At 41.3% G+C, this 15320-nt stretch overlaps 1 protein-coding gene across 1 annotated transcript in view; it reads right to left on the bottom strand.

Moving 5' to 3' along the window:
* Positions 1 to 15320, bottom strand: part of dennd4c (DENN/MADD domain containing 4C) — a 135232-nt gene that overhangs the window by 28764 nt on the left and 91148 nt on the right. The window contains exons 20-23 of the mRNA XM_048619579.1: positions 13766 to 13913; positions 5610 to 5738; positions 4006 to 4113; positions 774 to 911 (exon numbers count right to left, since the gene is read on the bottom strand). Of these exons, the coding sequence (XP_048475536.1) occupies positions 774 to 911; positions 4006 to 4113; positions 5610 to 5738; positions 13766 to 13913 (523 nt within the window). The remainder of the gene's footprint in view (positions 1 to 773; positions 912 to 4005; positions 4114 to 5609; positions 5739 to 13765; positions 13914 to 15320) is intronic.

Here is a 15320-nt window from a genome sequence, read left to right on the forward strand (position 1 = left end):
AAACAACTGCACCTCCCAGTCGCGAACCATTTCAACTCCCCCTCCCATTCCTCAGACGACATGTCCATCCTGGGCCTCCTGCAGTGCCACAACGATGCCACCCGAAGGTTGCAGGAACAGCAACTCATATTCCGCTTGGGAACCCTGCAGCCCAATGGTATCAATGTGGATTTCACAAGTTTCAAAATCTCCCCTCCCCCTACCGCATCCCAAAACCAGTCCAGCTCGTCCCTGCCTCCCTAACCTGTTCTTCCTCCCACCTATCCCCTCCTCCCACCTCAAGCCGCACCTCCATCTCCTACCGACCAACCTCATCCTGCCCCCTTGACCTGTCCGTCCTCCCTGGACTGACCTATCCCCTGCCTAACTCCCCACCTACACTCACCTTTACTGGCCCCATCCCCGCCTCTTCGACCTGTTTGTTTCCTCTCCACCTATCCTCTCCTCTATCCATCTTCTATCCGCCTCCCACTCTCTCCCTATTTATTTCAGAACCCCCTTCCCCTCCCCCTTTTCTGATGAAGGGTCTAGGCCCGAAACGTCAGGATCTTTTTTACATTGGATTTCAGTGAGAAAAGAAGTTAATATCATTCCCACTGAGCAGTTAAATGTGCCAGTTTTTTTTTAAAAAGTGTCTTTAATACGTGGAACGTGTCTCACTGAGGAGGTTTCCAGTGGCACAAAGAACTCCAAAAAAATTGCTAAAATGGTAATGAATAGCAGTGTAATCCAATACGATACTGTTAATGAGTGAGAACAAAACAATCGCTTACCATTGTTTCCTTGGTTGCCAACAGTAGCACATTGTAGCTTTACAATGCTGCTACAGGAATGAAGTTTTTCTGGTAAACTAGAATTCGTACTGTTTTTACTCACTGATTGATCCACATCAGAGCTGTCTGACTCTTTTCCTGATGATAAAATGCCAATATAAATTTGGTCAAAAATGGCTCCTACTTCAAAATCAAATTTACATAAGAAATAAATAAGATTAGATTACAAGTGAAGAACATACATATGCATAAAAAGCAGATTAGGCCTCAGCAGGGAAGTGGAGTTGAGGAAATTTAGTCATGATTGCATTAAATAGCAGGGCAGACTTGAGGAGAATATGGTCTCCATTCTTATTAGAGTTCATAACTCTTTCAACAGATATTTAAAACAAGAATAAACTGTAGAAAAACAATTCACATTCACATCACTAAAATAATGGGAAGTCCCAGGATAGTTCACTTGCACATTATAAAACAAAATATGACATTGAACCATGTAAAGGCCAGATAACCAAAACTTGACCAAACAGCCATATGAGCAGAATTAGGCCATCCCCCCCATCGAGTCAGATTCTGCCATTCAATGCGACCACGTCTGATTTGATAATCCTCAATTCTACTTTCCTGCATTTCCCCCCAATAACCCCCGATTTCCTCACTGATTAAAATTCTGTCCATCGCAGCCTTGAATATACATTTACAGTAAAAGAATTCCACAGATTCACCAACCTTAGAGAAAAACAAAGTTCTCATCTATCTTAAATGGGCAGCCCCTTACTCTGAGATCGTGCCCCCGGTCCTAGACTCTCCCAAAAAGGAAACTACCTCTCCATATCCACCCTATCTTTCATGTTTCAAAGTTCATCTCTCATTTTTCCAAACTTCAATGAGTATACGCACAACCCACTCAGTTTGTCCCCATAAGAAAATCCTTTCATATCTAGATAAACATAGTGAACCTTCTCTGGGCTGCCACCAATGCCAATAAATCCTTTCTTAGATAAGGGGCCCAAAGCTGTTCACAGTCTTCCAGTTGTGGTCCGACTAATTTCTTGTATAGTTTTATTATGACTTGCCCATTTTCAGACTCCATTCCCTTTGGAACAAAGGCCAAAATTCCATTTACCTTCCCTATTACCTGCTGAACGTGGATGCTAGTTATAGAGTCATACAGCATAGAAAAAGACTCTTCAGTCGAACTTGTGCACGCCGACCAAACATCCCAATCTGACCTAGTCCCATTTCCACGTATTTGGCCCATATTCCTTTAAAACCTTCCTATTCATATACCCATCCAGGTGCATTTTAAACGTTGTAATTGTACCAGCCTCCACCACTTCATCTGGCAGCTTGTTGCATTTAAGCTCCACCCACTGCATGAAAAAGTTTCCCCTCGGGTCCTTTTTATACCTTTCTCCTATGCCCTCTAATTTTGGATTCCCATATCCTAGGAAAAAGATTGGTGTCCATTGACCCTCTCCATGCCTCTCATGATTTTATAAACCTCTTTGGGTCACCCATTTGCTTCTGATGCTCTGGGAAAAAAGCCCCAGCCTATTCAGACCATCCCTATAGCTCAAACTCACCAGTCCCCGGTAACATCCATGTAAATCTTTTCTGCACCCTCTCCCATTTAATAATATCCTTCCTATAAAAGGGCAACCAGAATTGTAAGCAGTATTCAAAAAATAGTTCGCCAATGTCCTGTACAGCAGTAACAGGATGTCCCAACTCCTGTACTCAATGTTCTGACCAATGAAGGCACACGTACCAAAGCCTTCTTCACCACCCTAACAGCAACTTCACTTTCAAGGAACTGTGCACCTGCACTCCTTGGTCAGTTCGGCAACACTCCCCAGGACCCTACCATTAATTGTAAAAGTCCTAGTTCTTTTGTGACTCAAACACTATGACTACCAAATCCCTCTGCTGCAGATTTCTGCAGTCTTTTACCCATTTAAATAATATGCAGCTCTTCCGACTTCCTGCCCAAGTGCATAACCTCACTTTCCCATTTTATTCCATTTGCCAAGTTTTTGCCCACTCCCCATCTCTATCTTCACAACTTGCCCTCCCATTTATTTTTGCGCCATCTGCAAACTTGGTTACATTAACTTCACTTCTGTCTCTCAAGTCATTAATATTTAGTAAATATGTGGTCCCAAGCACTGAACCCCTGGCAATCCACTAGTTACGGTTGCCATTCTGAAAATTTCCCCTTTAATCCAACCCTGTGTTCTATTCGAGGTAGGTTTTAAAGGGAGCCTTAAAGGATGAAAGTGCAATAAAAGGAGGTGCCGAGCTTGGAGCTGAGGCAACTGTAGCACAACCACCAAAAGAGTAATAAAAACTACTCAAGCTAGAGGTGGAGTCATGCAGATTTCTCAGAGGGCTGTGTGGCTGCAGCAGGTGACAGAGATAGGGGACATAAGCCAAGGAGACATTTTAAAATGAGGATTAAAATTCTAAAAATAGCTAATTTGGCCACCTGATACCTGAAAAAAGGACTGGATCAAGACTGATATGAAGTTTGTAAGCATACATGGATTAAATAGCATGAAGCAATCTTGGAGGATGTTGGTGGTGGTTTCTTGGAAGAGGGGAAGAAACAGCACCCACAACTGAGTTAACCATCAAGGCTCATGGAATGAGAAAACTTGATAGGTTGGAGATTTGGCAGTACTAGAACCACACAGTAACTCACCCAGGAGGTTACTCATAATGTTTGAGCTTAGACAAGAAACAGTGGAAAACGCAGTGACACTGACCAACAGTATTCACATATGATGCCTTTTAAATAGTGATCTTAGAACATTTCTTGTATAGAAGAACTCACTGGAAATTTATCCTGAAACAGTCACTTCACGTCGTTATGTCGTAAATATGCATTTGCAGTACATAATTTCACAAAGTTACATTCCATTAATAAGAAGCATTTCCAAGCCTGGATCTCCCTCTGCCAGGTACCGCTCTTTAACTTTGCTCAAATTGATCATAAGTTGCAACAGAAAACCATTCTGCAAAAACTTGGCTTCCCTAATATGTCACCTCAGAATGAGGAAGCACTTATTTCTTAGACACTTGTTCACAGTAGTGCATCTAGTAGCAGTAAATGATGCACAAAAGAATCGCTTGACCAACTCTGATGTGCTACCACCCAGGAATCTTTACAAAATGAATGAAAATGCCCGAGTTAAGTCTATCTGCAGTTACATTGATCCTCAATCTTCACCTTTGCGCTCTTTAATTGTACTGGATGAGTCAATTTCTATCAGTGTTTCTTCAGTGTCATCACGTCGAAGTTCATCTTTAGATCCATACCCCTGGTCTGACTGGGCACCTGTAAGAAAGCCATGTTAACTATGAGCTATTTCAAGAGGTATTTCACAAGAAATTAAAAGTTATTTATGCAGTTTTTTCGCCCAAGTACCCATTCAAAGTCAACTTATTTAATATTGTCTCGCTTTAATACTATTAACAAAATAAACACAACATACTTGTGAAAAGTTGAGTGTTTCAATTTAATGTCATTTGCCAGAATTCATGCTCTGGGCCCACCTGCTTTCAAGACTCCAGGTTTCTGCTCCTGCGCTCTGTCCTCTGAAAATTTCTTCTGTTTTTGCCCCTGCCCTCAGTCCCTCTCACCCTTGAAGTCAATGATGTCTTGGCTGCTGTTCTGAACTCCATCTAATAGCAGGTAGTTTTGCATGCACTGACCAGCTACAGCCACAGAGTCAGAAGTCACACAACACCAGGTTATAGTCTAACAGGTTTATCCAGAGTCTCACAAACTTTTGGAGCGCAGCCCTTTCCTCACGTAACTGATAACTGAACGGACCACATTATACTTCAGCAGAAAGACCCGAGATGGTGGTCTTGCCCCACGATGCCTTGGCGGCAGCTTCCCCAAGCTTTAGTTTGTCTCTCGGCACATAGTTCTGGACCTTGGGATGTGCCAGTCTGCAACACTGTCAAAATCAACTCCTTGCTCTGAAAGACCAATAAGTTTCCGGCAGACCAAAGAGGGTCTTTCACTGAATTGATGGTCCTCCAAGTGCAGGGGATACTTGCCTGGTCGTGCGTCCCTGGGGACAAACCATAGAGCACAGAGTCCTGTGTCACAGAGCTGTTCCGGATGAAGCTCAACAAGAACCACTGCATCTTTCTCCATACTTCCTTTGCAAAGGCACATTCCAGAAGGAGATGTGGGCAGTGTGTGGTTGTGCAGAGAGTCTGGGTGTACATGAAAGATCTCACAAGTAGTGCCCTTCTCTCCACCAGCCAAGCGACATCTTGGTGCTTGTTAGAAAGTTCTGGTGATCAGGCATGCTGCCAACTGACTTTGACAGTCTGCTCAGGGAACAACCCGACAGGATCCACCTTCTCCTGTTCCCACAGGATCGTGAGGACACTACGTACTGACCACTTCCTGATAGACTTGTGGTCAAAGGTGTTTCTCTTTGCAAATTTCTCCACAAAAGACAGGTGATACAGAACATTCCAGCTACATATACCGCAATGCTACTTCTACGTATTCATTCAAATCAGGAGGAATTAACTAGGAAATCCCTCTGTCAATACCGTAAACTTGAAATCACAGGATGTTTTACATAAAATGCAACAACATTCAGTCAAAGTAGCAAAAACACGAAGAATGTGAAGTTAAATGCAACGACTTTCCACGTTTGAAACAATTAAATAACGCTCATCAGAAGAAAGCATAAGGGAGCTTTAGGACAGCGAGTGCCAGATGAAAATGGGGTTAAAGTAAACACAAGTCATTCGCAAACTCTACAAAGATCACCAATGGGTCTAGCATAATTCAAAAGCCAATACCTGTGCTACCATGATTTTCGGTAGAATCTAGTCTGATTAGATCTCTGACGAATAGCACATGCTCTCCGTTGTTAGCATCGTTAGAACTATCCACACTGCCATGGCTCACAGCATCTGTATCACTTCCACCTGTTCACAGTCAGTTGATAGTACAGTACAGAAAATAAAAACAAATGTAAAATATTATGTAAGAAACCTTCAAAAGGGGACAATCCACCAAATCTATTCCATTTTAGTTGAAAACTTAATATAAACTAGAAGAACATGGGAGCCCAAGGCTGCTCCACTATTCTAGATTATAGCTGACAGATAATAACCAGGAGCAGGAGGCGGCCCTCGAACCTGCTGCACAATTTGATACGATCATGGCTGTTCTCACCTCTGCCCCAACTCCACATTCCTGCCTGCTCTCCGTAACCCTTCAATCCATTACTAATTAAAAATCCATCTATCTCCCCCTCAAATTTACTCAATGCCCCAGATCCACCACACTCTAGGATCGTGAATTCCACAGATTCACAACCCTTTGATAGAAACAATTTCTCATGTCTAATTCCGCTACCCCTCAAAACCTCGTATTCTAGACTGTCCCACATGAGACATCCTTTGTATGTCAATCACCTTTAGCATCTTGTATGCCTCAATTAGATTTCCTTTCATTCTTCTAAACACATAGGGAGTACAGTCCCAAACTACTCAATCTCTCCAAAAGAAAAACCCCTCATCTCCAGAATCAATCCAGTGAACCACCTCTGAACTGCCTCCAATGTAACTATATCCCTCAATTAACAGGGCCAAAATTGCATGCAATACTCCAGGTTGGTCTCACTAATGTTTTGTGCAGTTCTAGCTACACTTCCCCACTTCTACACTCTATTCCTTTAGAATTAAATGCCAAAATTCCATTTGCCTCCCTAATTACCTGTATACTGGCATTCTGCAATTCATGCACAAGGACATCGCGATCCCTCTGCATGGAAGAACTCTGAAGTTTCTCTCCATTTAGATAAGTTGCCTTTCTATTCTTCCAGCCAAAATGAATAACCTCACACTTAACAGTATTATACACCTGTCAAATTTTGACTCATTCACCCAACCTATCCATCTCCATTTGAAAAATTATTTCTTCACTGCAGCTTACTTTTCCACCTGATCATCTACCTCAAAGCCATATTCTCATACTATCCCTGTACCCAGTGATGTTATTAATAATTAGAAATCTATCAGTATCTGTCTTGAATGCAATGTCCATAGCCCTCTAGGGTAGAAAATTACAAAGATTAATCATCTGAGTGAAGAAGTTCCTGCTCATCTCACTGCTAAATTGCTTGCCTTTTATTTTAGGCCCCACTGCCAGGGGAAACATTTTTGCTGCATCTCTTTCCCTTTGACTGTTTAGTTAATATATCCATACAAAATGTCCAACAGAACTTCCGGCTCTCTCTGGTTACGCAAAGTCAGCATTTTTCATTTTGTTCATAAACTTATCCAAAAAAGACCGATTTCATGAACTGTCCTTCCAACCAAAACCTATGTATTTCAAGCAAAGGCAAAATGCTGCAAATGTGGGGAACATCAAATGAAAACAGAAAATCCTGGAATGACTCAGCACCCGCTAGATAGCATCAACGGAAAGAAACACAGCCAATGTTTCAGGTGCTGTGCCCTATTTAACACTTAAGCTCTCCACACAGATGCTGCCTGAGCTGAGCATTTCTAGTATTTTAAATTTCTTTTAAACTGTCTTTTTACAGCATTTTGTACTGCAACTTACGATCACACAAATACCTAACAAGTGCAACACACCCTGTGGGGCTTTCAGGACACAGGTTAACAGGATAAGAAACTACATATCTTTTGTTCAAATCAGACTGAAGAACAATAATCAGTTTGAAACTATGAACCAGGAAGTGTAAGCCAAAATAATGAAGTCAATGTCAAATCAAGTACAGAAAGTAAAGAGAAAGAGGGAGAAAGAAGTAACAAAACAAACAGACATTTAGAAAAGCTGCAATGAAAATGCTTTTTAAAATCTCCAAGATGAATGAAAGCTATAGGAATGGAACTCTTATCTACAAATTTTAATTTTCACTGCCAGATAAGGGTTATAATAGCCAAACAATCCAAACCCCAAAAGGATATTTAGATCGGGGTGGACTAGGACCAAGATTTTATGGTGCATTGATACATGTTCAAAGGTGGCAACATGAAGTTCATACCACTTAACATACTGGAATAGTGAATTACACTGAAGTGGCTATTTTGTGAAGTTTCAGGTGACACATCAGATCTTGTGAATCAACCCCAGATTGGTGTTTTAATTGCACATGATGTTTCCCAGAATTTGCTGTCTGAATTGCACAGAACCAACATTAGGCATTGTTAACTTTACCATTATTTTTACAATAAAATGCAGCCCAATTAAATGGAGACAAAAGCCAAACAGATTTTATCGTCCGGGGTCGTTTCATGAAATATGCAACACGGTGCCACCATACTAAATCATGTGTCATTGCGGCAGAATCTAGTATTAAAAGTAGTTGTGAAAGTAGTGAAGTCCACAGTCCAGATTCCCTCATCTAACCAGCTGGTAGACTTCAAATGGCAAAAAATAGCCTCTACCTGTGACAGAACACAGAATGGGCAAGTCTAATACTGCATTGTACAATTTTTATTAAGACCGCCAGTAACTAAAAATTAAATAGCTGCTTATTGAAATTTCTAATTAAGAGTGAAATCTGGCTTTAAAAATGAGCGGTTATAAATAATAGTCTACATTTAAAGCTTCATTGAATGAAGAGTTTTCAGTTATTAACATTTAACAAATTATTTGAAACACTTTCAATGAAAAATTCACATCTGAGTGGCCAAGAAGCAAAACTGCAAAGGCCTTAAGAATGCCACTCCATGTTGGACCCAGACAAACATATGAATGAAGAACAGAAATAGGCCATTCAACCCCACCTTAAACGTGCTCTACAATTCAATGAGATCATAGTGTAAAAACTATATTATAATACCATAAGACATAGAAGCAGAAATTAGGCCATTCAGCCCATCGAGTCTGCTCCACCATTCAACCATGGCTGATAAGTTTCTCAACCCCATTCTCCCATTTTCTACCCATAACCCTTGATCCTCTTGACAATCAAAAACCAATCAATCTCCGTCTTAAATATACTCAATGACTGAGCCTCCACAGCCTTCTGAGGCAGTGAGTTCCATAGATTCACCAGTCCCTGGCTGAAGTTTCTCTTTATCACCAATCTAAAAGGTCCTCCCTTTACTCTAAGGCTGTGCCCTCAGGTGCTAGACTCTCCTGTCAATGGTAACATCTTCCCAACATGCACTTTGTCCAGGCCATTCAGTATTCTGAAAGTTTCAATTAGATCCCCCCTCATCCTTCTAAACTCCATCGAGGAAAGACCCAGAGGTCTTAAACGTTCCTCATATGTTAAGCTTTTCATTCCTGAGACCATTCTCACGAACCTTCTCTGAACCCACTACAGGGCCAGTGTATCCTTCCTGAGACATGGGGCACAAAACTGTACACAATACTCAAATGTGGCCTGGCCAGAGCCTTAGACAGCCTCAGCAATTCATCCCCGCTTTTACAATCAGGTCCTCTCTAAATAAATGCCAAAGTTCATTTGCCCTCCTAACTACTAACTCAACCCGCAAGTTTACCATGACAGAATCCTGGACTAGAACTCCCAAGTCTCTTTGCACTTCAGACTTTTGAATTTTCTCCCCATTTAGAAAATAGTCCATGCTTCTGTTCTTCTTATCAAAGTGCAGGACCTCACACTTTTCTACGTTGTACTCCATCTGCCACTTGTTTGCCTACTCTCCTAACCTGTCCAAATCCTTCTGCAGCCTCCCCGCCTCCTCAATTCCACCTGTCCTCCTATTCTTTACATTAATTTTCATTGTGAACTGAACTGGGAAAAGGATTGTTTTACAACAAAGGACTGAGTAAACAATGGTTATATTTTTAAAAACTGAGTTATTAAAATTCATTCTAATGTGTGTTTACATAGTTGCTTTGCAAATAGTGGGAGAAGGTCTCAGATGATACAGTTTGGCTCCAGCGATCGGTGTACAAAGTGAGATTCAGCCAGCCACAGGTTGCTGATTGGTTGTTCAGTTGTGGATGCCAAATGCCATCATCCGATTGGCTCCTGGGTAGCTGGAAAGCTGGTGGACATGAATAATACTGGCAGGAGCCTTAATAGCACTGTAAGGGCAGATTGTGTCTGTCTCACTCCAGTAAAACACCTAAAGCCTGAAGAAAGTCAGTTTAGTTTTGGCCACCAGTTGTTGCAAGCTGCTGCTATTGATGAATAAGCAAGGGACTTCATAGTTTACTTCATAATTAAAGCAATCGTTTTGTGCCTCCAACAGAGAAGTGAAAGAAATGAAGGATTTGGGAAACCAAAAGAGGAACTTCTACATCAAACCCTGAGCGCTTGCAACCTGAACTGCTTCCCGTTTTTCTCCCCTCCACCCATAACACCCATAAAGGTGCTCACACTCTTGTGAATGCGTATGCAAAAGGAGGTTTCAGAAACGGGCTAGTGTTTTGACTCTGAGATATGATGTCAACGGTTCATAGTTATGAAATAAATAGTAGTTCTGGTTAAGTAAAAGTTACTGTCTCATTAGAGAGAGAGAACTAGTGGTGAATTAGCCCGAGGGTCACCATGCCTCAGGACAGGGGCGAGTTTGAGCAAGTGTGCCCTTCACAGCAACATCAGCAGTGTGGGAACTGAACACACACTTTTAGCATCACTCTTCGTTGCCAACCAGCCATCCAGCCAACTGAGCTAACATTCTCCTCTTGTCATGTCTGTATTAAAAAGGCAGCCTCTAATTTAAAAACTGTGGCCCTTAGTTCTGGACTCAGCCACTCAAGGAAACATGCTTTGCATGTCTGCATTATCAAGCCTGCTCAGGATCTTGGATACGTCAAAGTCAAGTCACAGCTCACTCTTCTAAGCTCCACTGGATACAAACCCTGTCTATCCAACCTTTCCTCTTAAAGCAAACAAATAATTCCAGGTGCCAATCCAGTATACTACCTCTGAAGCACCTCCAATGCATTTATATCCTTCTTTAAATAACACGACCAAAACTGCATAGTGTTTGAGATGAGGTCTCAATGGCCAACTGGGGGATAATATGCTTAGGAGCAAATTACTGCCGATGCTGGAATCTGTACTGAAAACAAAGGGCTGGAGATCACAGCAGGTCAGGCAGCATCCATAGAGGGAGAGCAAGCTAACATTTAGAGTCTAGATGACTCTTCATCAGAGCTTATTTCTATGATCATGTAAAATACGTTTAGTTCGATAGTCAATTCTGCTTGCAACGAAGGATAACATTCCATTAGCTTTATTTGCTTGTACCTATATACTAACTTTGTGACACATGCACAAAACACTGATTCTTTGCACTTGGAACTTTGCAGTCTTCTGTTTAAGTTATAGTCTACTTTATTACTATTCTTTCTGTCAAAGTGTACAACTTGACATTTTACCTCAATGTTGCAGCTGGTAGATTTTTGCCAACTCAACCTATCAGTCAGAAACCTCATGTTCTCTTCACAATGTACATTCTTACCTATCTTTGCATCATCTGCAAATTTAGCTACAATTTAATAATTATAGAGTCATACTGCACAGAAAACAGACCCTTCACCCAACTCATCCATGCCTACCAGGTTTCCTAAACTGAACTAGTCCCATTTGTCTGCATTTGGCCCATATCCATTTACTTGTCCATATACCTGTCCAAATGTCTTTTAAATGTTGTACTGTACTTGCCTCTACCACTTCCTCTGGGGAGCTCATTCCATATATGGACCACCCTCTGTGTGTAAAAGTTGTCCCTCAGGTCTTTTATAAATCTTTCCCCTCGAGTTTTGGACTCCCCTACTCCAGGGAAAAGACCTAACTATTCAGCTAATCGACGCCCCTCATGATTTTATAAACTTCTACAATGTCACAACTCAACCTCCTACGCTCCAGGGAAAAAAGCCCCAGCCTATCCAGTCTCTCCTTATAACTCAAACCCTTCAGTCTCGGTAACATATTCATTCCCCTCACCCAAGTCATTGTTGTAAACTGTGGAAAGTTAGGGCCCCACTTGTCATATCTTGCCAATCTGATGAAAACCGATTTTATACATGGTGTTCTGCCAGTCAGCCAATCTTCCACCCATACCAGTTTGTTACCCTCTACACTATATGCTTCAACATTGTGCAATAATCTTTGATGTGGCACCTTGTCAAACACCATTGGAAATCCAAGCACAATGACTTTTTAGGCTTGCCTTTATCTACAGCAGGTTATTCTTTCAAAGAAGTCTAAGAAATTGGTTAAGCGCAATTTCCCTTTCACAAAACCATCTCATCTCTTCCTCAATATTCTTAATTTTCCCTCTTGCCCAAATAACAACAACCTCCATAATGATGGATTTCGACAACTTCCTCATGACAGACATCAAGCTAACTGGCTGATCATTTCCTGTCTTCCTCACTTCTTGAGCAGAGGGGTTACATTTGCTACTTGACAGTCTGATGGAACCTTCACAGAATCCAGCAAAATTGGGAAAAATTACCACCAATGCCTTATAAGCCACTTCTTTTAAAGATCATAGGATGAAGCCCATCAGAACCCAAGGACTTGTCAGCCCCAGTTTCATCATTTTGCTCAGTACCACTTCCTTGGTGATGGTACTTTCATCAATTCCTTTCCTCATTCCACCTCCTGAATTACAACTATTACCAGAAAGTTTTTGTATCCTCCGAGGACAGATGGAAAATATCTGTCAATTTAATCCATCAGTTCCTTAAAAATCTACAATTAACTCCCCATTCTCACTCTCATGAGGACCAGCAATTAGTTTGTACTTTTTTCTTTTTATATACCTGTAGAAATTCTTCACACTTGTTCTTACATTTCTAGCTGACGTCCCCATACTTTAATTTCTTTTCCCGAATTAACCTTCAAGTCACCTCTGCCATTCTTTATATTCTGACCATTCATCTGATCTGCTACACAACTTTGCACAACTGTGTTTTTGTCCCCTCAAGGTTGATGCTTTTCCTAACTAATTCAGTTAATCGTGGGTGGATTTTTAGATTTTTTCTTCACAGTAGGAATATACCTCCTCTGACCATTTTGAAATATCTGTCTAAGTAACTTCTACTGCCTTATAATTGATCTAACTCCAGAGCAAACAATTCCTGGGCTAACTAATCAGATTAAATACTGTAGATCTGCCCCAAATCTTGAATTCTGTAACTCTAATTCAGTTAAAAACTTTCACGCAAGATCCCGGGCAGCATGAGAATTGCCCAAAGGTTTAAGCTTCCTGGAGAATTCCCACATTGATCTGTGTGTCACGATCTTCACTGGGTCAGGACTGCTTCCAACGATCCAGGGATGGGCAGATTTGGACCCGAGTCACTGAATTGAAGGACATACAGTGGCCTAGTTGTAATGTCATTAAACATGTAACCCAGAAGCCCAGCCTATGCTCTGGGACAGATTCAAATCCCACATGGCAACTGACTCCCACATGGCAACTGACAAAATTCAACTCTTATTAAAATATTCAAATAAGAAATATCTGGGATTGAAAACCAGTCTCAGATATGGTGCTATGAAATGAAACTTTTATCAATTGTCATAAAAAACACACATCTGGTTCACCCAACATCCTCTACGAAAGGGAAGGAAGTCTGCTTTCCTTAACTGGTTTGTACATGACTCATGACGATAATAATGGTGTTAACTCTCTGACATGATCTATCAATCGATTCAACACAAGGAAAATTAGGCAACAGACAACAAAGGCTGGCCTTACCAACAACAGCCATATTTCATGAAAGCATAAAAATGTACAATTTGTAAAGTCATTACAAGACAAATTTTACTGTTTTGTGTCACCTGGCATATGCTTCATTTAATATTGCAACAACATGCATCTTTAAAATCAAACAGCTGCAATAATGAGGGACTAACAAAACCTCTTAACTGATTACTTCAATCACATCCTCACAAGTTGCAAGAGTCACTCAATCACTTTATAAAAGCAATCAAACATTCTCCAATCTGTGATATTGAACTTTGCTCTTTTAAAAGGGATACCTGAGAACGGTGGCACTGGAGGGCTTGAAGAGCTTGATTTCTTAAACACTTGACGAAACTGAGATACGCCACGAACCACATTCCGCACTTTTGTCCACAAAAAGCAACCACTGCGATTACTGCTGGGCCAAGGGCTCTCCAAAACAGCCTGCAAAAAAAGTCGTTCACATGGAATCGCAGAAGTCACAAGGTGGAGAAAGCCATTCCACCCACTGTGCCTTCACCTTCTTTTCAAATGAAAATAATGATCTAGTTCCGATCTCCCGCTTTTCCTCCAAACCCACGTACGTTATTTGGATCCAAATAATCATCCACTGCCCAAATGAATACTTCAATTGAACCTGCCTCTACCCACCATCCCAGTGTATTCCATACCCCAAGTACATGCTGTGTAAAGCTTTTTTTGTAAAACTTTCTTTGCAAGTCATTTTAAATCTATGTCCTCTTTCTTGTCCATTTTACAAAATGGGAAGTTTCTCCTTATCTCTTTTATCCAGCCGCTCCTGATTTTGAAAACCTCTATCCTTTTGGCCTTCTCTCCAAGAAGAACAGTCTCAACTTCTTCAATCTATCCTCATGACTGAAGTGAGCACAGGCTTAGAGCTAATAACAAACCGGTATGCTACTTTGGTGTTAAGTAAAAATTTTTTAACACCTTCTACACAATCATCTTATCTTTTCCCCATTCAATGCCTGTTTGACCAACCCTTGCAATTACAGTCAGGCTACAAATTTGGAGGGTTCAGAACAACCAGTGATCCACTGAGCACTGTTGATTTGGAGATGAAAAAGATACCGTTCTAATGGGAGATTTAATTCCAGAAAAGTCTTGTGCATGTACATGCAAGATGAGCTCTCATACAACATTAGATGCTGTATAATTCTGGAGTTCAGCCAACTTGAAAATTATTCTTGGCAATATATATACGTAACTAACTTCTTAACATTTCTTTGTGGACCAAGCTTTTAGGAAGGTTCTACTAATTGGTTGCAGGCTGGTGGTGGCTCATCAGGCCTATATGATACCAGCAAATTCTCCCACAGCATGTGAATGTCAATGAATAGTCAATGCTGCCACAGTTGGATCTATACTTTCCCCCTTTTCCCTTTCATACTAATTCGCCGATTAGTCTCAAAGATGGCTGCAGTACACCTAAGCATCTCCAGGCATCACAGTCTATTGCTTGTGGTTTCTATTGGCAATTGGCAATGGTCAATGTGCCATACAATGAGGGACTTGTTCAGGGAGTCCCTGTAATGTTTGAATGAGGCCCCTCTGCTCTTTTTATAAAACTGACAGTCAGCTCTCTAGACAACACTAAATTGGGCAGGCAGCTGTCCTCTTCCAAGGCAAGATGACCTCCTTAGTGCAGCAGGCTTTGCAAAAGGCTTGTTTTGCTATTGGCCTTGAAATGATTCTGATCTGATCCTGCCAGTGAATGTTGAGAATGCTGTTGGAGGCAGCAATGGTGGAAGCACCCTTGAAGGCACGCATGACAGTAGCGCAGAACTCACAACTCAGTGCCATAATAAAGGATGGTGAGGACTAAGGCCT

The sequence above is a fragment of the Rhincodon typus genome, chromosome 3 (genome assembly GCF_021869965.1).
Source record: "Rhincodon typus isolate 14 chromosome 3, sRhiTyp1.1, whole genome shotgun sequence".
Lineage (NCBI taxonomy): Eukaryota > Metazoa > Chordata > Chondrichthyes > Orectolobiformes > Rhincodontidae > Rhincodon > Rhincodon typus.